The sequence below is a fragment of the Lissotriton helveticus genome, chromosome 11, assembly GCF_964261635.1.
Source record: "Lissotriton helveticus chromosome 11, aLisHel1.1, whole genome shotgun sequence".
In the NCBI taxonomy this organism is placed as follows: Eukaryota; Metazoa; Chordata; class Amphibia; order Caudata; family Salamandridae; genus Lissotriton; species Lissotriton helveticus.
Window position 1 is genome coordinate 31,527,984 of NC_136072.1, and position 27,663 is coordinate 31,555,646.

The 27,663-nt window shown below is 41.3% G+C and overlaps 1 protein-coding gene across 1 annotated transcript in view; it reads left to right on the plus strand.

The window, feature by feature from the left end:
* The window catches only part of LOC144792126 (uncharacterized), a 201,893-nt gene that overhangs the window by 117,753 nt on the left and 56,477 nt on the right, over positions 1 to 27,663 (plus strand). The window contains exons 23-30 of the mRNA XM_078667000.1: positions 2,254 to 2,413; positions 9,802 to 9,900; positions 13,016 to 13,135; positions 17,003 to 17,122; positions 19,321 to 19,440; positions 21,564 to 21,683; positions 23,882 to 24,001; positions 26,125 to 26,244. Coding sequence (XP_078523126.1) covers positions 2,254 to 2,413; positions 9,802 to 9,900; positions 13,016 to 13,135; positions 17,003 to 17,122; positions 19,321 to 19,440; positions 21,564 to 21,683; positions 23,882 to 24,001; positions 26,125 to 26,244 — 979 coding nt within the window. The remainder of the gene's footprint in view (positions 1 to 2,253; positions 2,414 to 9,801; positions 9,901 to 13,015; positions 13,136 to 17,002; positions 17,123 to 19,320; positions 19,441 to 21,563; positions 21,684 to 23,881; positions 24,002 to 26,124; positions 26,245 to 27,663) is intronic.

A 27,663-nucleotide genomic window follows, 5' to 3' on the forward strand; every position in this document is an offset into this window, starting at 1 on the left:
TGCGCGTTGCCGCGATCTCCGAAGAAAGGAAATTCAAGGAAACTCGTTATGATAACATTCAATTTACATTGTGTCATTTTTATTGAAACATATTCATTTTAATATGGAAAACATTTCAAAGTGTCGTTTTAATTCTATTTATTTATTCGAGTGCTTGTGGATACACGATTTTTTGTTTTTCCGTCTGGTGCGTACATCAGTATTCGAAAGATTATGAGGGCCCTGGGGGGCCGATATTTAAAAAATGTTTGTGCCAGAATCCTTCGCGGGAGTGTACTCAACAACTTCCCAAAGTTTCATGGTGATCGGATGAATGCTGTTTTAATTCTATTTATTTATTCTAGTGCTTGTGGATACACAATTTTTTGTTTTTCCGTCTTGTGCTTACATCAGTATTCGAAAGATTATGAGGGCCCTGGGGGGCCGATATTTAAAACATTTTTATGCCAGAAACCTTTGCGGGAGTGTACTCCACAACATCCCAAAGTTTCATGACGATCGGATGAATGATGTTTTAATTCTATTTATTTATTTGAGTGCTTGTGGATACACAAATTGTTGTTTTTCCGTCTGGTGCGTACATCAGTATTTGAAAGATTATGAGGGCCCTGAGGGGCTGATATTTAAAAAAAATGTATGCCAGAAACCTTTGCGGGAGTGTACTCAACAACTTCCCAAAGTTTCATGGCGATCGATGAATGGTGTAGTAATGCATAAAGGGCAAACAGACCGACAGACATACTTTCATTTTTATATATATAGATGTGTGTATATATATATATATATGTGTGTGTGTGTGTATGGAATTGAATCGGGCAAGAGGAACTTGTGTCATCACTGCTAGAATGAAACCAGCTCGATGTGCTTGTGGAGGTTGGACAAGATGTATCTGATTGTAAAAATGCATTTTTCATGGTGCAAAAGTCTTGATTTACAAAAGCAAGGTATTCACAAAAAAAGTACTTGTACTTGTAAATATGTTTATTCCCTTGAATTATGACCCCAATGTTTGCTAATTATCCTGTGGAAAATAATCTCATATAAGAGTGGAGAGTTGGCGTATAAGCAGTGGCGTAGCGTGGGTTGCCAGCACCCAAGGGAAGGCAAGTATCCTTCAACATTTCTTTAAAAATGTTGTGCCCCTAAGAATGCCCCCATAGAATTTTACACTTGGGACACCCGCCCCTCTGGCTCCCCCATACTACGCCACTGGACATAAGGCATGGTGGTCCTTGAAAGTTTGTAAACACTCACAAGGGTAGGAGTACATCTGTTGTCAGAGTGGGAAGAGGAAGGTTACATCTCGATAAGTGGTGGGTGGAAATTAGGAAATTGAGGGGTTTCTCATTGGAAGAAAGACTTTCCCCATGGAGAAAAAAAAAAAATCTGGTATTACAGGTAAAAAAGTGGCTGGCAACAGGCATAATTAAAATGATACAAAATGTAAATGTGGTTGCACAGGCAAAGATATGAATTCTCAAAGGTGTTCCTGGAGTAAGAAGAGGAAGGGGTGACTAGAGAAGCTTTCCAGCCTTAAATGAAGAAGTCTTTGGGAATTGGTAAAAGTAGTAAATCTGCACCAATTCAGAGGTGTAACTTTGAAGGAGCAGATATACAACTTTTTTTGCGAATATGGCCATTCCATTTATTACATGTGCCCAAGCGCAACCTTCACCAGTCATCATGGTTAGTGTTTTTACTACAATATGCTGTTAGGGGGAACTATACTTCAAGCTATTACTGTTAAAATCCAAAACTTGCATGAGTTGTGAAGGAAGGCAGGGTATTTGATATCCTTAAAATTCAAATGTTTGATCCATACAAGGATTCTGCTCATTGATGCGGGATGTCTCCATTAATCTGATAAATTCCATTTGATGAGCATAAAGGTAGATTGATCAAAATGCTAGGTCTATCAGCAGTGATATCATGCTTGATGTGATCACTGATGACATCACAGAATTGATCCTTTGTCATTCACCGGTCCTCATTTTTGGTGAGGAGTAAGGAGGTGGGAAAGAACGTCAACTAGGGGGCTTGAGGTGATAAATACCTGGCCCAGGGCGACACAGAGCATCCCAACGATAGAAGCTGCTGGACCGCGGCCATCCCCGATTGACATCCATTGGGTTAAGTGGCCAAGAAACAAACAAGCACGATTCCGCAAGCTCTTGCAATACCTCTGCATACAGCAAAACAGAGTACAGTTAATGCATTTGAGAAGGACTAATGTCAATGTTTCCATTCCTACAGGTATCTGCTTGTGTCTGTAAAAATAATTATTCAGGTAGTTTCTGTGATGTCCCGCCTGACCCCTGCATACAAGGCTGCTACCCTGGAATCAACTGCAGTGCCAGCACGGGCTGCGGCCCATGCCCTGCCGGCCTGACAGGGGATGGAATCAGCTGTGGAGGTGAGTGGCGTACAGTGGTAAAAGGGTTTCATGGTGTCGGTTAAATTGTAATAAATTAATTTAATTTACACTAATTATAAAGTGATGGTCTAGCTTCTTTAAGTAAAGGAGCTCTGTAGTGAGATAGAGGCACAATTCAATGTTGTTTATAGTATTGGCAGGGATGAACATGTGTGCTTAACAGGGAAAAGGCTTACAGAGCTAGAGGGTGATTCAATGATTGTTTATAATGACGCCAGGAAGGGAAGGCAATATTGGGAAGTTCTAACAGCTAAGATTAAAATTATTACTTGATTGTTTAGTGTGATACCCTGGAGGCAAGAAGAGAAATGTGGGATCTTGCCTTTAGGGATAGGATTTATTAATCATGTTAAGGTATACCATGGAAAACAAGAGTGAAAAAACAAATATAGGGAGAGAAAGCAGGACTGAGAGAAAAAAGAAAGAGAGAAAGGGAAGGAGAGAGAGAGAATAGGAAAAAAGGTGAGAGAGATGGGGGCAATGGGTTAAGGCTATTATTCAATAAGTGCTATTATGGGACAAAAGATCGAGATATGGGTTGCAGGGCTATGGGTGTAATTTAATGAGAGTTACAAATGGCACCAGAGAGACAGAGTGAGAGAGAGAGAGAGAGCCCTCCAGAGAACATAAAAAAGAGCATGAGAGAGAGAGAGAGCACCAGAGAGGGGAAGAGACAGAAACAGCAAGAGGGGGCTGGAGTCACCAAGCAAGGGGTAGAATTCAATGAGTGTTATAAATGAATTCTAAAACTTGCACCAGTGAGACAGAGATAGATGCAGCATTGGGGTGGGAGCCAATGAATGATAAACGTGGTACCAGAGAAAGTCAGTAAAGAGGATCCACAGAGAATCCCCTAGCTTACTTGTCTGCTCATCTTCATTTCTCTAATTCTTTTTTCCTCACCTTTATGTGAGGAGGAGGCCATGCCTTTGCAGACAGACACCAGATAGAAAAGCTGTTATTCCAAAATTAAATTCCTTTGAAAAAAGTATGTTTTTTACCATACCTTATCAAGCTCCACCTCTAGCATGACCCCTAAAGAAGGATCACTATGACACCACTTTATTCTCATACCATTGCTAAAAAATCTAAACCTGAATCTCATGCAATACCAAAAACGGGAAGGGAGCACATACTGGTCATGCAGAAGGTCCCCCTGACAGAAGACATGTGCCAACATCTATGTCAGAGAAGGCCTCATCATGAATGTTGTGGAAAAGGAAGGAGGAGCAAGAGATCCATAGAGTAACCCTGCAGATATCTGAAGTAGATGATCCCACAAAGTCTTCCCAAGAAGCAGCCATCCCTCATGTCCCTATGGCCAGCATTCCTCAGTGCTACAAGAGACATTCCCGCCTGACCATATGACTTACAGATAACTGCTCTCATCCAGAGGCTGAGTGTAGAAACCACGGGGCATATTATCAAGGGGGTTTATCTCCGCTTTTTTGGCTTTAAAAGCCAAGAAAGCGGAAATAAAATGATCTCCCTATTACCTAGCTGTCGCTAACACCAGTTAGCGACAGCTAGTAGGAGATAGCGACCATCTTGCATGTCAGCGATAATTATCGCTAATGACATGCAAAGTGGGCGTGCCAAGATGTTAGCGACTGGAAACAGTCGCTAACATCGCTATCTCCTATTACCAACTTTTGGAGATATTCGCGCTAAGCAGGAATATCTCCAAAAGCTAACACCTGCCCTGAGCAGTTCTTACCCATGTTATCCAATGGGAGGTGGATAACATGGCTAAGAGCATTAGCTCGGTAATGCATGAATATCGCTGACTTTTCAGCGATATTCATGCATTGCGGCCGTTTTTTATCGCATTTGCGATAAACCTTGGTAATACCAAGGTTTATCTGCGATAAAAATCGCCGCTGCCCAGCGGTAAATTTTTGTCTCTAACCAAGCAATAGCGATAATTATCGCTATTGCTTGGTAATATGCCCCAGAGATGTGTAACTTTTCTGGGTAGCACCACGATTATCAAACAAATTGTTACACTGATAAAAGTCAGCGGATCTGTTAAAAAAAAAAAATGTATCTGCTCTGATATCCACTAAGTGTATGCACTTCTTTTAAGTGGAAGAATGATTGTGCCTTTGATGACGGATTTTGAAAAAAAAGTATATATTATTTCCTGACCACGATGAAAAGAAGAATTAACATTTGATATTTGAGAAAAGCCTTGGACGCAAACTGAGTGCCATGTGACCAGAAAAATATCTGTAAATACGGCACTCAAGACAGGTCAACTCACCTAGACACCTTGCCATCGAGACTGCTACCCAAAAGAATGCCTAGAGTGAAACAAATGTTATAAAATCATCTACAATATACTCTAAAGGCTCAATTGGGATGTCTATGATGTATTAAGTACAAGAGATAGGTTTCAAAAAAGTTCAAGTTCTACAATTATGGGATGTACAAGGAACTCTCCTGTTGGAGGCATGGGTGACGTTGGTCTCACTTGAAGGAAGATCTCCCAATGTCTCTCAGAAGACCCAGATAGCAGCCCCTTGTAACCGAAGTGATAATCCTGTAAAAACAGAAGCACTAATTAAGGGTCACATTGAAGAGGTGAGAACCAAAAAAGTATAATACTATTTTGAGAAGAAGGCAAGTATAAGCCCATTTCATGAAAAATCTATGGAAAGTGTGATGGAACAAGGAAAGAGGTAAAGAAAGGCTTAACTATTGAAGCTCTGGTTTCTTAACTTCCAAGGCAAGAGTCTTCTGTGCCCTAAAGAGGTGTTCTTCGAGGAGAAGACAGAAAAGAGTACACAGGACAACTGGCAGAATCCATTACCTGAATTTGCCCATCTGACAACATAATAGGAGCTAATTTCTCCTGGGCCACACAAGGCAGATCATTACAGCCATTACACATTCACTCCAAATTCTGGACAAGAGACAATGGGGCATATTATCAAGGACAGGCGATACATTATCGCCGCTTTTATCGGCAGGAAATTGCTGATAAAGCGGGGATAATGGCCTTGATAATATGCTCTATGAATTCCAATTGAAGCCCATGTTAGATGTGAACACCTCAATGACTTTTAGGAAAAGGAGGCAACGCAAACAATAGTTTCTGAGGCCAAGAGCCAGGAAAGCTTTCCTCCTCAGGCAAAAACAGGAGGACATCTGTGGAGTCGGATCCTTGGTTTTATCTGCACAAAGGTTGATCAGTGGGTTACCAAAGCTATTAGAGATATCTTGGGAGATCATCAGATACATCTTTAGTGATGAAAGGAAGACAGTATTTAAATTGTCACCCTCTGGATTGTCCACTCCCTGGATGTGAATGGCAGAAAGAGGAAGAACCCGCATTTCTGCCCATGAAAGTATATTGAGCATCAATTGATTTGGGAACGGAGAGCCAGCTTGAACTGTCAATTTATATTTGCTTGGCTAGCATATTTTCTCTGCAATTCAAGACTGCCCGACCCTTGGGATCTTCTGAAAATACCATAGGATCATTTCAGTAGCAGCCAAATACTTTCAGGTGGATGACTGACTCTTGTGTTGTGGAGACAAATGACCCAGAATTGATGTTGAATCAAACCTACCCTTCCACCTACCAAGACTGAATGCATCAGTGGTCACTACAGGCCGGCAGAGAGAGACCCCCACTATAGATTGGTTAGTTGAAACCACCAATGGAGTTTCTGACAACTCGTCTCCATAATGATGATTGCAAAGTTCATTGATGCTAGATTCCAGTGCATTAGGATGTGTCAAATCAGAGGACCCATGGCTTCAGAAAGGCACATGCTGCATAAAGCAGCTAGAAAAACATGAAAGCGTTCATAAGAATCTGGTAAAAGGATCAAACATAACAAAACACTTCTCTTGTTGCTAAGTAACTCCTTATCTTGTTTCCCCAACTGGATCCATTCTCTGGCTGAAGTGTTCCGGTTTGGGTAATACAATTCCAAGGTATGTTTGGAATCAGGCTCCTTTGCACTCTATATTTTGAAAGGGATATGGATGAGATTTGTGTGAATTGATGATAATGCTGTGTGTTTGAAGAACTTGGACAACACATCTTGGGGCATATTTACAAGCTCCTATTTATTTATTTATTTATTTATTATTTATTATTTAAGCTTATAGAGCGCGACAGCTACTTTTAGTGATGTTGTGGTGGCATAAGGAGCTTAACGTGCCTTAACGCAGCCTTGGAAATAAGGCCCCATTTCATGCTACACTTAGCGTGAAAGTGGCGGGCAATGGGTTTTGTGGTGCGCGTTCCACCGCAACAACCATTGATTTCGACACTGTTTCCATATTTACAAGGGCAGCATAAATAGGAGGCAGCACCAAAATTAAGACCAGGGAAAAGCTGGTCTTAAACAGGCAAAGCCCGGAGAAATGCTTTATTTCACCTCGTGTTTGCTGTTTCTGTTTGTGCTGTGTTATGCAGCACACATAGAAACAGCAAAACAACAATGATTGTTTATGTGCAGCAAGGTCCCCCTTACTGCACAAACATAATCATTTAAAAAAATGCTGTTTTGCAACTTCTATGTCTGCTGCATTAAGCAGCACTTATAGACGTTACAAAACGGCATTTCAAGATTGTTTCTGTGCAGGAAGGGAAGGGGGACCTTCCTGCACATGAACAATCTTCCCCTCAGCACAGGCACCCTTGCAATATTAAGTTTGCGCTAGGCAGCTAAATGTAGTGCCACCGCAGGGGTAAACACAGGGCTGCACCATATTCTAGTAAATATGATGCAGCCCTGAATTTTAAAAGTGATGAAGCGTGTCGTTTCCCTTCTCGGCCTAACAACACACTTCGACACTTTCTTGTAAATATGCCGCCTAGTAAGTTAGAGAAGTTGAGCATAAATCTGGACATTGTCCAGGCCAGGATGAGACATTTTCCTTTCCCAGTGCAAGACCATAAATGGGGCTGAGATACTTGTAAATACACAGAGGTGACCTAAGACAAACAATTGAGAACAGGGCTTCCTTCAGATATGCCAGAACCAGGATTTGCTTAAGGTTGTCCATCTTGAATGGGAAGGGTACTACTAACTGATTGAGTCTCTTCAGATTAATGACTAATTGGTAATCTCATAATGTATTCGTAACTGAATAAAAAATGGAGAACAAACTCAGGGGCATATTATCAAGGGGGTTTATCTCCGCTTTTCTGGCTTTAAAAGCCAAGAAAGCGGAGATAAAATTATCTCCCTATTACCTTGGTGTTAGCGACAGCTAGTAGGAAAAAGCGACCATCTTGGGCCCCGCTTTGCATGTCAGTGAAATTTATCACTAATGACATGCAAAGTGGGCGTGCCAAGATGTTAGCGACTGGAAACAGTCGCTAACATCGCTATCTCCTATTACCAACTTTTGGAGATAAGACGCTAAGCGTGAATATCTCCAAAAGATAACACCTGCCCCTGAGCAGTTCTTAGCCATGTTATCCAATGGTAGGTGGATAAAATGGCTAGGAGCATTAGCTCGGTAATGCATGAATATCACTGACTTTTCAGCGATATTCATGCATTTCGGCCGATTTTATCGCTTAGGAGATAAACCTTGGTAATAGCAAGGTTCCTAAGCGATAAAAATCGTCGCAGCTCGGCAATAAAAATATTGCCGCTAAGCCAACCTAGCGATAATTATCGCTAGTTGTTGGTAATATGCCCCTCAGTACCTTATTTTATAGAGGAATTGGTACACAGGCAACCTTTTGCATTCAAATATTTATGGCTTTCTCAAATGCAAACTTCTTATTTAGAACCTACAATCACCACAAGAATCGTTAACGGGAGCGCTAACCTCAAACGTTGTAGACCCTAATCCATGTGAATGAAAAAGAAGAAAACAATAAAAGCCCTGAATCTGCCAAAGAAGGCGCACCCATCCAAGGATAGGTGTCTAAAGAAAAAAGGAACTGATGTAATGCTGGGCCATATTATCAAGAAAGGGCGATACATTATCGCCGCTTTTATCGGCAGGAAACTGCCGCTAAAGCGGCGATAAAGGGCTTGATAATACGCCCTTGTAAATTCACATAGAAGCCCAAGTTAACACCTTAACCTGGGCTTCTATGGGAATTCAAAGGGCATATTATCAAGCCCATTATCGCCGCTTTAGCGGCAGTTTCCTGCCGATAAAAGCAGCGATAATGTATCGCCCTTTCTTGATAATATTGCCCGTTGTTCCTTATTTACAGGTCCTTTTAGAGGCAAGGCACAAGAGATAGTAAAGGAAATGCTTTCTTCAAAAGAATTTTGTATTGAGAAACCAGTTTTTCTATTGTGTGTATGTCTGTGGAGAGGTGGATTCCTCCTCAACACATAAGGTATAGGATGAGGTAGGATATGAAGAGTTAAGGAACTTTATAAATGTCACCAGAAAGAGATTCCACAGAGCTTGGGTATATGATGCAATGGTAATAGTACACCCCCTGCTGGTTGGACTGATTTATATATGGGATAAAGTACCACTGATGTACATTATAAGTACATTGCAATTCACAAGGAGTTTATGACTAGATAGAGGGTAGGTCACAGAAGATCACAGAACTCCAAAGTGAGTTGTAATATTTTTAAACTTAGACAGAGAGAATTTTATTCCTTATACCATATGGTCACCGGATCACTTTTCCCAGAACTCTCAAATATTCATAGGCGTTTACTCCTGTTTATAAAAGAGCCAGTATGTTTGAATCAGCTTGATGTAACTCAGATTATAAAGGCAGTAGCTCAGAATGAGTAGTACCATGAATAGATATTTTGTCTTTTCTGTACTGTGTGCAAAAAAGGAATTTTAGGAAACAGATCATAAGATTGCAAAAACAGTACTTATTTTTGTTGTTTAACCCTGTCAGTGCTGCCGTCGGCTGTTGGACGTCGCGAGCACTACCAGGCTGATGCTGTGAATGTTCAACGGCCGACGCGGCCCGCCCACTCTTCAGAACACCCGCACTGCGCAGAAATAACGGCCACAGTAAACGCGTTAACCTGCAGATGTAGTGATGCATCTTATCTTCCTTGACAGTTTGCTCTGGAAGAATGCGTTATGATGTCACAACTAAACTGTAATAGGTTATTCCAGTTCAGCAGCTATATTTTTCTTTTATTGCAGTTGACTTGAGGCATCAAAATTCATCTGTAATATTGGTTATACTGGGATTGCAGTATTCAATATAATATATAGTTTATATTATATGTCTTGTGAGATGGACTGCAGCACATTCCTTCAGTAGAATATAATATTGGTTCATCTGAAATTAAATGTATTATAATTTTTGAATTAACTTTTCATTGCAAGACTAAAGTTTGAAGTCCAATCCAATGCTGTATACTGCTGACACACTCACTACTATGTTTCTCTTACAGATGTTGATGAGTGCTCCAGTGCAAATCTGTGTTCCTTGAATGCCACCTGCACCAATACAATTGGAAGCTATATCTGTACCTGCACATCTGGATTTAGTGGTAATACTGAACTCCGCCATGAGCGGATTTTTAAGGGTTTCAGCTGGGAGTGTCACATTTGATGGTAGAATATGCTGTTCTACTTGTGAATGGGCAGATGTAGATCTTTTCATCAGGTAACCTCTGAATGTATCAGTTCTCAGGAATATATGATGTTACAATGCATGCAATTACAATGCATATTTAGCAACGCAGTCTTTACATCACAACTACCATTACATTGCATCATTTTACAATGCTTGCCATTACAACACATTTTTAAAACTACTATTACAACAAATTCGATTACAACGCAATTACTATTCCCACTCCAGTGAGTGCAACAGTAGGGTAAGTGTTGGATAGTGTAGGGGTACAAATTCTAAGTGTTGGATAGTGTACGGGTAAAATCTACTATTCCCACTCCAGTGAGAGCAAAGGTAGAGAAAGTATTGGATAGTGTAGAGCTAAAAATTACTATTCCCATGCTCCCCAAAACCCATGCACACCCTAATGCTAAAAAATCTCCATTACTCACCTTATAATGCGTTGAATTGGCATGCCTTGTAATGGTATGCATTGCAATGGCATGCAATGTAGTGACATGCGTTGTAACAATTGCATTGTAAAGGTAGGTTGTTGTAATGACGGCGGTGTAATGGATGTTTCCCGTTCTCAGCGTTGAATGAAAATTGAAGTTCAAATCTGTACACATTCATGTCCTCAACCAGGTTTGGACTAGCTGTTTGCTTGTTCTTCTTAGCAAATATGAGGCATTTGGTCTTGGTGGGTTTCAGTGGGTGCGGGGTGGGTTTCAATGGTTTCAGGTGGGTGCAGACTATTCAGGTATGGATGAGGTGAGGCAGCGCGTGAGGCATAGATGTCTGGAGCAGAGAAGATTTTCAAGAAGAGCTGAATGTTGTTGGCTTACCGATTCACCCATTAAACCACTCATTCAGTCGTGCACACAATTATAGAATAAACGATTGGCTCAATTTCACAGCCACCCACTCACTCATCCACAGAGCCACACACACCAACTTGCCAATCAGTAAAAAATCACTGTCACTTTTGAAATAGCCAGAGCTAATGGGGGTGCTACGACATGTTTAGAGGGATTTGCTCAGTGTTGCTCCAGTGAGACCCGAAGGTGGCTCAGAGCAAAACTAAGAAATTCTATGATTTTATTGATAGCCAAAGTTGTTCTGGGCATTTCAACTCACAGAAATAATGTGCTCAATTTCAGAACATATCCTGTGGTTTTGGTTTGTATGTTATTCGGGGCAATTTTTTTATTCAACTAAACACACAAAGTTTGTAACAAATGGTCCCTTTTTACCTAGACAATTCAGTTTTCCGTTTCTTTGAGAGAAGTGTGGTGGACCTTCCTCTAAGCTTCTAATTCCATTTTGTCTTACATGATTCCACTTTAGTTTCATGTGGGTTCATGTTGCCCATGTGCCGTGTATCCCTAGCTTGGGAGCTTGACCTTCGATGCTATCTTTGAGATGTTTGCGCTTACCATCCTGGTGCCCTGTTTGTGTGAATCAAGACTTGTTGGCGATAGTAGTGTTTATGTTATCTCACACTTGGTCCAAATGGTACCTACAGTGATTGAAGAGAATACATAGTCCTACATACATTTTTCTATTTTCTATAGGGAATGGGACTTATTGCAGTGATGTCAATGAGTGCATGGTCAGTCTGTATAGAGACAGGCTGTCAGGCACACAGAGCAGTAAGTTCAAAGAAAAGGCAAGTAGTGTTAAATGCCAAGTCGAAGTGGAAGTAAACTGCACACACAGGCACTGCAATGGCAGCCCTGAGTCAGGTTTGAAAGGCTACTCATGTGGGTGGCACAATCAGTCCTGCAGGCCCGCTAGTAGCTTTTAATTTGCAGGACCTGCATATATGGTATTCCACTTTACAAGGGACTTACAAGTAAATTAAATATGCCAATCCTGAGTATACCAATAGCACACCTGTTTAGGGAAGGAGCACATGCACTTTAAGTATTGATTCTCAGTGGTAAAGTCGTAAGAGTAATATGGCCGACAAAAAGATTCAGCAAACGTTAAGGTAAAAAAGAAAAAAATTGCAGAAGACCCCCATAAGGATGGCAGGTCTCACAGCTCTGAACAAAGCATTGACTGTAGTGGGATGCACTTCATATATTTGTTCCTGACTCACTCAGTTAAGGCTGCACCATGGCTTAGAGTGGGGAAATGCTTCTGATATGTCATACAGCCACATGTTTGCCTGGGCAAAGTCTTTGTCCTGTTCTAGACATACGTTTTACTCCAGCTCCCTGAACCATGTTTCTTTTTGCTCAATACCTGTTAAAATGCTTATCCTATAGCACATGTACTGTTAAAATAAGTATTTAATAAGCCCATTACTATATAGACATTTAAAAACCTGGTGTTTGCTACAGATGAGAATAAAATGTTGCTCTCGCGGTGTGATGTGGTCTACATGTTTCTGCCCATAAAGGAGTGTATAGAAGGCCTTTCTTCAGGACCGGGTTAGTAAGACTAGGGTGTGGCAAAGGTGAACGGCCATGTGAAAAAAGTGCAGTACCTACACATGCGCTAAGGTGTGTGGTTGGAGTGTCGGCATACTTACTGACACTTGTTAAAAAAAAACCTGTTGGGGAAGAAAGGACAAGACAAGGCACATAGACATTTGTCCTTTCACTAACCCGGTCCTGAAGAAAGCCCTTCCATACACTGTTTTATAGGCTGAAATATGTAGACCACTTCACATAGTCAACTCAATGTAATAATCTCCTGGTAGTTGCACCACCTAATTTTATCCATATGCTGAGCCGCCAGTAATACATTCTACAGGCAAGGATCCTCAGAGATATTTTTTATCAATTCACGAAACATCACATATTCAAACCTCACCAGCTCCGCTGTAATCAGGTGTCGTAGCAGAACCGGGGGGCATTACTTTATATTGTATTGCAAACAACAGTTGGAGAGCTATGACTTTCCAGTTTGTATAAACCTATGAAATGATGTCCCCTATCCGACACTACACCTCCTGGATACCATGTCACAGTCAGCGCACTCGATACACTTGGCGACTGTCATGAATGCAACGCTCTAACGGCTTCCTTGGTCCTCTTTAGGTAACGGGACATCCTGCAGTGACGTAGATGAGTGTCTGAAGAACACAACATGCCATATAAATGCAACCTGCGCTAACACCATTGGAAATTACTTATGCTCCTGTAACCCTGGATTTGAAGGTAACTCAATCATGGGTCCACTCAAATACTCTATAAGTTGAGTCACACGTTTTCTATAACGCCTGTCTGGGCGATGGAATCCTATAATGTTTTGTAGTACCCTGGCACTAAGCCTTCTAGAATAGAATTGCAATCATCTGCAAGCCAAGTTTCTGTAATAAATAAAGTTTCAGAAGTGTCATCAGTAATTAAATAATTATTTAGGACTCTGTTTTTAACCACAGAGTGAGGGTCCCATAGGCCTTCTTTGAGTGTGTTGTGGATTCTTATCTTATATTTTGGGTTTTGCTGTTACTATTAGGAAAGCTTGAACTTTCTTTGCAGAGGGAAAAGGGGTGACATAGATTTTCTCTCCAAACAATTTGCTTTTTTTTTCGTTGAGAGGAGAATTTGAGAATAACAAATCCTATATCTGTGCCAAACACATCATTGCATTCCATGAGCTGGGAGGCATAGTGACTAGATGATACCCACCTCAGGATTCAATCAGATACATATCGGTTGGTCCGTTGTGCTCTAGATGTGCACATCTGTCCTGTGGTTACCAGTTTATAGACCCATTGAAACCAGCACTAAAGGGGAAAGTAAGAAGTGAGCTCTGGTGCGCCGCACTTCAGGCAGAAGTCAGGGGCAGTAAAGGTGGGCAACAAGGAAAGACTGCCAATTCAATATTATTAAAATGATGAACAGACATAAACAGTTATAAAAACAAGGCTAGACATCTCTGTGAAATGTATTACAGGGAAACAATTATAAAAAAAAAATATAAGATTAGCTAAATTATGACAATATTAGTGAGAGCCAGGTACCCCTCAGCCAGATGACTGGGGCCTGGAAAAGAACATTGTGGTGGGCATTATTCAGGGACACTAAAATGTTCTGCTCACGAAGAAGTGAAATTAGACTCAGGATATTCAAATGATGCCACCTCACACCTGGTTCAAAGGCTCCCTACTGTGAGTAATGCAAATAAAAATAATTCAGTACTCTCTTGTTGTCTTCTTTGGAAATGGGACTTCTTGTAGTGACAAAGTGAGTGTACTAGCAGCCCATGCCGCATGAATGCAACACGCATTAACAGTGTTGGAAGCTACACCTGCACCTGTCACCATGGATACCAAGGTAACATCAGAGAGCCCCTCCTCTTTGACAGACATGCTGTTCTGTATGCAGAACCGCTTAACCGCAGTGGCAATTCTGCCACGGTGCGGCGGTTCAGCGCAGTGGGCGGGACCGTAACGGCCAACGGACGTGCGCAGCCATAGGAAGGTAGTGCGCTCGATGGCCGTTGGCCGACGCCATCAGCGAAGGGGATAAACTAGACTTTTTCTTTCCAGATGTCTTATGCAGGCCTGACCAGTGGCCATGTTCTATTGAGCTAATTATAAATACGTCTTACTGCAGCTCTCTGGAAGCATATTCCTCTTGGTATAATACGTTTTTTAACTACATGTAGCACATTATTTTTATAAACATTTAATCAACTGTTGTTTGCCTCAGGTGGATATTAATCACTGTCCACATTGTGCTGCTAGAAAAACCATGAATTGCTTTATATTCTATTTAAAACAACAGTTGGAAAGCTACGATTTTCTCTGGTCTGTCTTACAATGGAAGGGATTTAATTCCGAATTTATTCAAGCAGTCCTCGCTCTCTATATAACACCAGAAGCTGTTATTCGAATATCAGAGCAAACCTCGCAAGCATTTAACATTAGTAGAGGAACAAGGCAGGGCTGTCCCTCCTCCCCACTGCTATTTTAACTATATATTGACCCTTTTTTAGATAAACTTGACAGGGAAATTATTATCGATCCTTTAAAAGTCAATAATACTACTTCTAAAAGATTGGCATCTGCCGATAACATTGCGATTTTCACCAGCGATCTACGGCTAGTTTTCCCAGCTGTGGGAATATGTGCTAAACAGCTTAGCTCAATATCTGGTTACAAATTAAATCTGGACAAAACCCAATGGCTACATTCAGGTAAATCTCATCAGGCAGACATCCCAATCATGTCAGAGGCTACCTATCTGGGAGTTAGATTAACAGCTGCAGTGGAACGCATCCTGGAACTTAATAGTTTACCTGTCATTCATACTGTTAGTAAATCCTTGGAAAGACTAGATCATCTGCACTCATCACTACATGGCCACTGCAAAGTAATTAAAATGTCAATTTTTCCTAAATTTTTATACTTTTTCCGAAGAATCCCATTAATATTTCCTACATTTTGTATCACCAAAATTGAAAGAGTTTGTTTTAGATTCTTATGGGGCTATCGGAAGCCCAGAAGAGCAATCAAATGGATGACCCTCCCTAGATTAAGGGGTGGTTGGGGCATGCCTAACTTTTTATTATATCACTGGGCTGCGCTATTGCAGCATATAGAAATATTAGTGACTGGCAAAACAACTAGATCAGACGCTACCAGTCCTTCAATCTATGAGATGCCAGACAAAGGCTAGTTAAAATTCTGGAACCAAGCTATTACAAGAAAACTAAATTTAAAGCAATTCACTCTGCCTATTCAGTGTGGAAGAAAATTCGAAATAGATTAGAAATACCTAACATCAATGCATACACTCCTCTCTCTGCAACTGGCCTTTTACCAACTATATTTCAGGACAGGATCACAATTAGCTGGGGCAATGCAGAAATCACTGTTTTAGGGGACTTAAGTCATGAAGGGAAACTAACATAATTTATACTTTTACAGGAAAAATGTGGTCTTCCCACTGGGAATTAACATTTTTTTTACAAATCCATAGCTTTTTAGGCCCTAGGCTACATGTGGAAAAGGGGAATTTGGATCCAATAGGTTTAATAGAACTACTGCGTAGACAACCACGGATTGGGGTGATCTACCAGGGAATATTGGCAGAGTTTCCCGATGACATAATATCTCCAAATGTTAGCTTGGAGAGGAAGCTAGGGAGAGAGAAGATTAATCTGGAAACAATGTTAGAACTTGCAAATTGTGAAATCTTGTCTGGTAGCCTGAAAGCGCAGCACTTTATGTCGGTTTTTAATTTATATTACACTCCCGCCAAAATTTCTAACTGGGCCCGCCCCTTGGGGAGCTCATGAAGCAGATGCGGGTTATGGGGAGCCGATACCTTACATATGTTGTTTACATGTCCAGGATTGGGAATTGTTTTTTAAGGATATAAGTCAATTTTTAAAATCTGATTCTAGCAACACCTGTAACACTTACTGCTGAGCTGATAATACTGGGGGTTGAAGGGGATGAAGTAGGAGCACTTCGCGGGAGGGTCGAGACTAGCTTTCTATTCATTGCTATGTCTGTTCTAAGGGTGTATTTAACCTCCCAGTGGATCTCCCCAGACGCTCCTACATTTATCAATTGGAGATCCAGGATGCTTGGGCTATACAACATAGAATCCTCTGTCTATAAAAGGCGGGGACAAAGGAAACGAATATGGGTCCTAAAAATCTGGTCCTCGATTACCAATTGGCTAGAGAATACTGTGTAGCTTTAAGACAATATCCTTCTTTTTATAATTTGTTTATTTACTTATCTACTGTTCTTGATCCACCCCTCTGATAAAATTCTTTCTTTTTTTTTTACAATGTCAAACAATGTATAACCAATATTTATCCAATTTGATGTTAATATGTGTTGTTCATTTGCAAATGAAGCTGTACTTACTGTGATAATTTACTGCTTGGGTAAAAAAAAAAAAAAAGGGAAAGCTATGATTTTCCCCTTTGTATAAACCTATGAAATGCTGTCCCCTATCCGACTCTGCATCTCCTGGATACCATGTCAGAGTCAGTGCACCCGATACACTTGGTGACTGTCATGAATGCAATGCTCTAACGGCTTCATTTTTCCTCTTTAGGTAACGGGACATCCTGCAGTGACATAAATGAGTGTCTGAAGAACACACCATGCCATATAAATGCAACCTGCACTAACACCATTGGCAATTACTCTTGCTCCTGTAACTCTGGATTTGAAGGTAACTCAATTGTGGGTTCACTTAAACACTTTATAAATTGAGTTACAAGTTTTCTATAACGCATGTCTGGCGATGGAATCCTATAATAATTTGTAGAACCCTAGCTCTAAGCCTTCTAAAATAGAATTGCAATCATCTGCAAGCCAAGTTTATGTAATAGCTAAAGTTTCAGATGTGTCATCAATAATTAAATAATTAATTAGGACTCTCTTTTTAACCACAGAGCGAGGGACCCACAGGCCTTCTTTGAGTGTGTTGTGGAATCATTTTATATTATTATGAGTTTTGCTGTTATTATTAGGAAAGGGTGAATTTTCTTTGCAGAATTTAAGAATACCAATCCTTTATCTGTGCCAAACACATCCTTGAATTCTATCAGCTGGGAGGCATAGTGACTACACGCTACCCAAATCAGGACTCAATCAGGTCCATATCGACTAGTTCATGGTGCACTAGATGTGCTCATCTGTCCTGTGGTTACCACTTTATAGACCCACTGAAAGCAGCACCTAAGGGGAAAGTAAGAAGTGAGCTCTGGTACGCTGCACTTCAGGCGGAAGTCAGGTACAGCAAAAGTGGGCAACAAAGAAAGACTGCCAAATCAAAATAATTAAAATGATAAACTAACATAAAAGGTTCTAAGAAGAGGCCACACGACCGAGTGAAACTTATTACAAGGAAATAATTATTTAAAAAGTATAAATAAGATTAGCTAAATTATGACAGTTTTAGTGAGGGCCAGGTACCCCTCAGCCAGATGACAGAGGGCCAGGAAAAGAACATTGTGGTGGTCAGTATTCAGGGATGCTAAAATGTTCTGCTCATCAAAAAGATAAATTAGACTCAGGATGTTCAAATGATGCCACCACCTGGTGTAAAGGCTCCCTACTGTGAGCAATGTGAATAAAAATAATTCAGTACTCTCCTGTTGTCTTCGTTGGAATTGGGACTTCTTGTAGTGACAAAGTGAGTGTACTAACAGGCCATGCCACATAAATGCAACATGCATTATGACTGTTGGAAGCTACACCTGCACCTGTCACCATGGATACCAAGGAAAAATCAGAGAGCTCCTCCTCTTTGACAGACATGCTGCTGTGTATGCAGAAACTAGACTTTTTCTTTGCCAGATGTCTTATGACCAGCACTTAATTTGTGCCGGTTGGTTCGGGTACTTGGCTCCATCACTTAATTGACAGCACTTGCTGTAGTGACAGTCCACCACATGGTGGTGCTAATCTTTTCAAATTTGAGATAAGCACATAAACAGCCGCGGGCCGTGGAGGGAGTTACGGTGGGGCAGGGAGGCGGGGAGGGGGAGGGGCAGGGTGGAGAGAGCTAAAAACCGGCACCTGGATAATTACAGGTAAGTAAACAATTTAATTAATAAAACGAATTTCATAGCGCGCACTGCATCGCATTTTGCAATGCAGGGCGCGCTACGAAATTCGTTTTATTATTGAAATTGTTTACTTACCTGTAATTATCCATATGCCGGTTTTTAGCCCTCTCCACCCTGCCCCTCCCCCTCCCCGCCTCCCTGCCCCACCGTAACTCCCTCCACGGCCCGCGGCTGCACATAAACCGTGTTTATTAAGTAAATATACTCTGAAAAATAATACTAGCCTCTCGCTCCGTTATCATAGCTTTGTGTGGCCTGAAATAGTCTGAATTACCACACCTGTAGGATGTCAAAACTTAGGTGTTATGTTGGTACTGTCATTTGCAGCTCTGGCAGGGTATGGGAGGTGCAGGCAGCAGTGGCCTTCCAAGAAAGGCCCTGGCACTTAACTTTTTACAAACTGACCACTGCTTAGGCTTGACCAGCGGCCATGTCCTATTCAGCTAAGTATAAATACGTCTCACTACAGGTCCCTGGAAGCATATTCCTCTTGGTGTAATACGTTTTTAACTGCATGTAGCACATTATTTTTATAAACAATTAATGAACTGCTGTTTTCCTCAGGTGGATATTAATCACTGTCCACATTGTGCAGATAGACAAACCATTAATTGATTTATATTCTATTTGAAACAACAGTTGGAAAGCTATGACTTTCCAATTTGTATAAACCTATGAAATGCTGCCCCCTATCCAACTCTGCACCTCCTGGATTCCATGTCAGAGTCAGTGCACCCGATACACTTGGCGACTGTCATGAATGCAACGCTCTAACAGCTTCATTGATCCTCTTTAGGTAACGGGACATCCTGCAGTGACGTAAATGAGTGTATGAAGAACACACCATGCCATATAAATGCAACCTGCATTAACACCATTGGAAATTACTCATGCTCCTGTAACCCTGGATTTGAAGGTAACTCAATCTTGGTTCCACTTAAATACTCTATAAATCGAGTCACATGTTTTCTATAATGCCTGTCTTGGCGATCGAATCCTATAATATTTTGTAGTACCCTGGCACTAAGCCTTCTCAAATAGAACTGCAATCATCTGCAAGGCCAGTTTCTGTAATAACTAAAGTTTCAGAAGTGTCATCAGTAATTAAATAATTATTTAGGACTGTTTTCAACCACAGAGTGAGGGTCCCAAAGGCCTTCTTTGAGTGTGTTGTGGATTCCTTTCTTATTATTTTGAGTTTTGCTGTTACTATTAGGAAAGCTTGAATTTCCTTTGCAATCTGAAAGGGTTGAAGAGCCAGAAACCATCTGAGAATGCGGTCATTGTGACCACGGTTCCTTTGAAGCCAGGTCAACGGGGCATGGTCCGTATACAGAACAAAGGGTCTCCCCTCGAGATAGCATCGGAGCTTGTCCACACTCCAGCGGACCGCTAGACATTCTTTTTCGATAGTAGAGTAGGCAACTTCTCGGGGGAACAGCTTACGGCTGATGTAGACTACCGGTCTTTCTAGCCCATCCTCGTCCTCTTGTGAAAGAACTGCCCCAATACCTATGCCCGAGGCATCTGTCTGTAGGATAAAGGGTTTTTGGAAGTCCGAGGAGATCAATACTGGTGCAGTAGTGAGGACGGTTTTAAGTGCCTGAAAAGCTGTTGTTTCCTTGGGAGTGGGGGCTGGTAACCTGGGAGAAGAGTGTGTTTTCTTTAAGAGATCAGTGAGGGGTCCAGCCATATCAGCAAATTGAGCGATAAACCTTCTATAGTACCCTACAAGGCCCAGGAACGCTCTCAGATCCCTTTTGGTCTTAGGATAGGGGACTTCAAAGATAGCCTTCACCTTCTCTGTTTGGGGTTCTATCTTACCATTGCCCGAGACATAACCAAGATATTTTACCTTCCTAAAGGCGACCCTTGTCTTTTTGGCGTTTATGTGGAAGCCTGTTGTTCTCAGACTGGGAATTAACATTTTTTTTACAAATCCATAGCTTTTTAGGCCCTAGGCTACATGTGGAAAAGGGGAATTTGGATCCAATAGGTTTAATAGAACTACTGCATAGACAACCACGGATTGGGGTGATCTACCAGGGAATATTGGCAGAGATTCCCGATGACATAATATCTCCAAATGTGAGGAGAGGAAGCTAGGGAGAGAGAAGATTAATCTGGAAACAATGTTAGAACTTGCAAATTGTGAAATCTTGTCTGGTAGCCTGAAAGCGCAGCACTTTATGTCGGTTTTTAATTTATATTACACTCCCGCCAAAATTTCTAAGTGGGCCCGCCCCTTGGGGAGCTCATGAAGCAGATGCGGGTTATGGGGAGCCGATACCTTACATATGTTGTTTACATGTCCAGGATTGGGAATTGTTTTTTAAGGATATAAGTCAATTTTTAAAATCTGATTCTAGCAACACCTGTAACACTTACTGCTGAGCTGATAATACTGGGGGTTGAAGGGGATGAAGTAGGAGCACTTCGCGGGAGGGTCGAGACTAGCTTTCTATTCATTGCTATGTCTGTTCTAAGGGTGTATTTAACCTCCCAGTGGATCTCCCCAGACGCTCCTACATTTATCAATTGGAGATCCAGGATGCTTGGGCTATACAACATAGAATCCTCTGTCTATAAAAGGCGGGGACAAAGGAAACGAATATGGGTCCTAAAAATCTGGTCCTCGATTACCAATTGGCTAGAGAATACTGTGTAGCTTTAAGACAATATCCTTCTTTTTATAATTTGTTTATTTACTTATCTACTGTTCTTGATCCACCCCTCTGATAAAATTCTTTCTTTTTTTTTTTACAATGTCAAACAATGTATAACCAATATTTATCCAATTTGATGTTAATATGTGTTGTTCATTTGCAAATGAAGCTGTACTTACTGTGATAATTTACTGCTTGGGTAAAAAAAAAAAAAAAAGGGAAAGCTATGATTTTCCCCTTTGTATAAACCTATGAAATGCTGTCCCCTATCCGACTCTGCATCTCCTGGATACCATGTCAGAGTCAGTGCACCCGATACACTTGGTGACTGTCATGAATGCAATGCTCTAACGGCTTCATTTTTCCTCTTTAGGTAACGGGACATCCTGCAGTGACATAAATGAGTGTCTGAAGAACACACCATGCCATATAAATGCAACCTGCACTAACACCATTGGCAATTACTCTTGCTCCTGTAACTCTGGATTTGAAGGTAACTCAATTGTGGGTTCACTTAAACACTTTATAAATTGAGTTACAAGTTTTCTATAACGCATGTCTGGCGATGGAATCCTATAATAATTTGTAGAACCCTAGCTCTAAGCCTTCTAAAATAGAATTGCAATCATCTGCAAGCCAAGTTTATGTAATAGCTAAAGTTTCAGATGTGTCATCAATAATTAAATAATTAATTAGGACTCTCTTTTTAACCACAGAGCGAGGGACCCACAGGCCTTCTTTGAGTGTGTTGTGGAATCATTTTATATTATTATGAGTTTTGCTGTTATTATTAGGAAAGGGTGAATTTTCTTTGCAGAATTTAAGAATACCAATCTTTTATCTGTGCCAAACACATCCTTGAATTCTATCAGCTGGGAGGCATAGTGACTACACGCTACCCAAATCAGGACTCAATCAGGTCCATATCGACTAGTTCATGGTGCACTAGATGTGCTCATCTGTCCTGTGGTTACCACTTTATAGACCCACTGAAAGCAGCACCTAAGGGGAAAGTAAGAAGTGAGCTCTGGTACGCTGCACTTCAGGCGGAAGTCAGGTACAGCAAAAGTGGGCAACAAAGAAAGACTGCCAAATCAAAATAATTAAAATGATAAACTAACATAAAAGGTTCTAAGAAGAGGCCACACGACCGAGTGAAACTTATTACAAGGAAATAATTATTTAAAAAGTATAAATAAGATTAGCTAAATTATGACAGTTTTAGTGAGGGCCAGGTACCCCTCAGCCAGATGACAGAGGGCCAGGAAAAGAACATTGTGGTGGTCAGTATTCAGGGATGCTAAAATGTTCTGCTCATCAAAAAGATAAATTAGACTCAGGATGTTCAAATGATGCCACCACCTGGTGTAAAGGCTCCCTACTGTGAGCAATGTGAATAAAAATAATTCAGTACTCTCCTGTTGTCTTCGTTGGAATTGGGACTTCTTGTAGTGACAAAGTGAGTGTACTAACAGGCCATGCCACATAAATGCAACATGCATTATGACTGTTGGAAGCTACACCTGCACCTGTCACCATGGATACCAAGGAAAAATCAGAGAGCTCCTCCTCTTTGACAGACATGCTGCTGTGTATGCAGAAACTAGACTTTTTCTTTGCCAGATGTCTTATGACCAGCACTTAATTTGTGCCGGTTGGTTCGGGTACTTGGCTCCATCACTTAATTGACAGCACTTGCTGTAGTGACAGTCCACCACATGGTGGTGCTAATCTTTTCAAATTTGAGATAAGCACATAAACAGCCGCGGGCCGTGGAGGGAGTTACGGTGGGGCAGGGAGGCGGGGAGGGGGAGGGGCAGGGTGGAGAGAGCTAAAAACCGGCACCTGGATAATTACAGGTAAGTAAACAATTTAATTAATAAAACGAATTTCATAGCGCGCACTGCATCGCATTTTGCAATGCAGGGCGCGCTACGAAATTCGTTTTATTATTGAAATTGTTTACTTACCTGTAATTATCCATATGCCGGTTTTTAGCCCTCTCCACCCTGCCCCTCCCCCTCCCCGCCTCCCTGCCCCACCGTAACTCCCTCCACGGCCCGCGGCTGCACATAAACCGTGTTTATTAAGTAAATATACTCTGAAAAATAATACTAGCCTCTCGCTCCGTTATCATAGCTTTGTGTGGCCTGAAATAGTCTGAATTACCACACCTGTAGGATGTCAACACTTAGGTGTTATGTTGGTACTGTCATTTGCAGCTCTGGCAGGGTATGGGAGGTGCAGGCAGCAGTGGCCTTCCAAGAAAGGCCCTGGCACTTAACTTTTTACAAACTGACCACTGCTTAGGCTTGACCAGCGGCCATGTCCTATTCAGCTAAGTATAAATACGTCTCACTACAGGTCCCTGGAAGCATATTCCTCTTGGTGTAATACGTTTTTAACTGCATGTAGCACATTATTTTTATAAACAATTAATGAACTGCTGTTTTCCTCAGGTGGATATTAATCACTGTCCACATTGTGCAGATAGACAAACCATTAATTGATTTATATTCTATTTGAAACAACAGTTGGAAAGCTATGACTTTCCAATTTGTATAAACCTATGAAATGCTGCCCCCTATCCAACTCTGCACCTCCTGGATTCCATGTCAGAGTCAGTGCACCCGATACACTTGGCGACTGTCATGAATGCAACGCTCTAACAGCTTCATTGATCCTCTTTAGGTAACGGGACATCCTGCAGTGACGTAAATGAGTGTATGAAGAACACACCATGCCATATAAATGCAACCTGCATTAACACCATTGGAAATTACTCATGCTCCTGTAACCCTGGATTTGAAGGTAACTCAATCTTGGTTCCACTTAAATACTCTATAAATCGAGTCACATGTTTTCTATAATGCCTGTCTTGGCGATCGAATCCTATAATATTTTGTAGTACCCTGGCACTAAGCCTTCTCAAATAGAACTGCAATCATCTGCAAGGCCAGTTTCTGTAATAACTAAAGTTTCAGAAGTGTCATCAGTAATTAAATAATTATTTAGGACTGTTTTCAACCACAGAGTGAGGGTCCCATAGGCCTTCTTTGAGTGTGTTGTGGATTCCTTTCTTATTATTTTGAGTTTTGCTGTTACTATTAGGAAAGCTTGAATTTCCTTTGCAATCTGAAAGGGTTGAAGAGCCAGAAACCATCTGAGAATGCGGTCATTGTGACCACGGTTCCTTTGAAGCCAGGTCAACGGGGCATGGTCCGTATACAGAACAAAGGGTCTCCCCTCGAGATAGCATCGGAGCTTGTCCACACTCCAGCGGACCGCTAGACATTCTTTTTCGATAGTAGAGTAGGCAACTTCTCGGGGGAACAGCTTACGGCTGATGTAGACTACCGGTCTTTCTAGCCCATCCTCGTCCTCTTGTGAAAGAACTGCCCCAATACCTATGCCCGAGGCATCTGTCTGTAGGATAAAGGGTTTTTGGAAGTCCGGGGAGATCAATACTGGTGCAGTAGTGAGGACGGTTTTAAGTGCCTGAAAAGCTGTTGTTTCCTTGGGAGTGGGGGCTGGTAACCTGGGAGAAGAGTGTGTTTTCTTTAAGAGATCAGTGAGGGGTCCAGCCATATCAGCAAATTGAGCGATAAACCTTCTATAGTACCCTACAAGGCCCAGGAACGCTCTCAGATCCCTTTTGGTCTTAGGATAGGGGACTTCAAAGATAGCCTTCACCTTCTCTGTTTGGGGTTCTATCTTACCATTGCCCGAGACATAACCAAGATATTTTACCTTCCTAAAGGCGACCCTTGTCTTTTTGGCGTTTATGTGGAAGCCTGTTGTTCTCAGACTGGGAATTAACATTTTTTTTACAAATCCATAGCTTTTTAGGCCCTAGGCTACATGTGGAAAAGGGGAATTTGGATCCAATAGGTTTAATAGAACTACTGCGTAGACAACCACGGATTGGGGTGATCTACCAGGGAATATTGGCAGAGTTTCCCGATGACATAATATCTCCAAATGTGAGGAGAGGAAGCTAGGGAGAGAGAAGATTAATCTGGAAACAATGTTAGAACTTGCAAATTGTGAAATCTTGTCTGGTAGCCTGAAAGCGCAGCACTTTATGTCGGTTTTTAATTTATATTACACTCCCGCCAAAATTTCTAAGTGGGCCCGCCCCTTGGGGAGCTCATGAAGCAGATGCGGGTTATGGGGAGCCGATACCTTACATATGTTGTTTACATGTCCAGGATTGGGAATTGTTTTTTAAGGATATAAGTCAATTTTTAAAATCTGATTCTAGCAACACCTGTAACACTTACTGCTGAGCTGATAATACTGGGGGTTGAAGGGGATGAAGTAGGAGCACTTCGCGGGAGGGTCGAGACTAGCTTTCTATTCATTGCTATGTCTGTTCTAAGGGTGTATTTAACCTCCCAGTGGATCTCCCCAGACGCTCCTACATTTATCAATTGGAGATCCAGGATGCTTGGGCTATACAACATAGAATCCTCTGTCTATAAAAGGCGGGGACAAAGGAAACGAATATGGGTCCTAAAAATCTGGTCCTCGATTACCAATTGGCTAGAGAATACTGTGTAGCTTTAAGACAATATCCTTCTTTTTATAATTTGTTTATTTACTTATCTACTGTTCTTGATCCACCCCTCTGATAAAATTCTTTCTTTTTTTTTTTACAATGTCAAACAATGTATAACCAATATTTATCCAATTTGATGTTAATATGTGTTGTTCATTTGCAAATGAAGCTGTACTTACTGTGATAATTTACTGCTTGGGTAAAAAAAAAAAAAAAAGGGAAAGCTATGATTTTCCCCTTTGTATAAACCTATGAAATGCTGTCCCCTATCCGACTCTGCATCTCCTGGATACCATGTCAGAGTCAGTGCACCCGATACACTTGGTGACTGTCATGAATGCAATGCTCTAACGGCTTCATTTTTCCTCTTTAGGTAACGGGACATCCTGCAGTGACATAAATGAGTGTCTGAAGAACACACCATGCCATATAAATGCAACCTGCACTAACACCATTGGCAATTACTCTTGCTCCTGTAACTCTGGATTTGAAGGTAACTCAATTGTGGGTTCACTTAAACACTTTATAAATTGAGTTACAAGTTTTCTATAACGCATGTCTGGCGATGGAATCCTATAATAATTTGTAGAACCCTAGCTCTAAGCCTTCTAAAATAGAATTGCAATCATCTGCAAGCCAAGTTTATGTAATAGCTAAAGTTTCAGATGTGTCATCAATAATTAAATAATTAATTAGGACTCTCTTTTTAACCACAGAGCGAGGGACCCACAGGCCTTCTTTGAGTGTGTTGTGGAATCATTTTATATTATTATGAGTTTTGCTGTTATTATTAGGAAAGGGTGAATTTTCTTTGCAGAATTTAAGAATACCAATCCTTTATCTGTGCCAAACACATCCTTGAATTCTATCAGCTGGGAGGCATAGTGACTTCACGCTACCCAAATCAGGACTCAATCAGGTCCATATCGACTAGTTCATGGTGCACTAGATGTGCTCATCTGTCCTGTGGTTACCACTTTATAGACCCACTGAAAGCAGCACCTAAGGGGAAAGTAAGAAGTGAGCTCTGGTACGCTGCACTTCAGGCGGAAGTCAGGTACAGCAAAAGTGGGCAACAAAGAAAGACTGCCAAATCAAAATAATTAAAATGATAAACTAACATAAAAGGTTCTAAGAAGAGGCCACACGACCGAGTGAAACTTATTACAAGGAAATAATTATTTAAAAAGTATAAATAAGATTAGCTAAATTATGACAGTTTTAGTGAGGGCCAGGTACCCCTCAGCCAGATGACAGAGGGCCAGGAAAAGAACATTGTGGTGGTCAGTATTCAGGGATGCTAAAATGTTCTGCTCATCAAAAAGATAAATTAGACTCAGGATGTTCAAATGATGCCACCACCTGGTGTAAAGGCTCCCTACTGTGAGCAATGTGAATAAAAATAATTCAGTACTCTCCTGTTGTCTTCGTTGGAATTGGGACTTCTTGTAGTGACAAAGTGAGTGTACTAACAGGCCATGCCACATAAATGCAACATGCATTATGACTGTTGGAAGCTACACCTGCACCTGTCACCATGGATACCAAGGAAAAATCAGAGAGCTCCTCCTCTTTGACAGACATGCTGCTGTGTATGCAGAAACTAAACTTTTTCTTTGCCAGATGTCTTATGACCAGCACTTAATTTGTGCCGGTTGGTTCGGGTACTTGGCTCCATCACTTAATTGACAGCACTTGCTGTAGTGACAGTCCACCACATGGTGGTGCTAATCTTTTCAAATTTGAGATAAGCACATAAACAGCCGCGGGCCGTGGAGGGAGTTACGGTGGGGCAGGGAGGCGGGGAGGGGGAGGGGCAGGGTGGAGAGAGCTAAAAACCGGCACCTGGATAATTACAGGTAAGTAAACAATTTAATTAATAAAACGAATTTCATAGCGCGCACTGCATCGC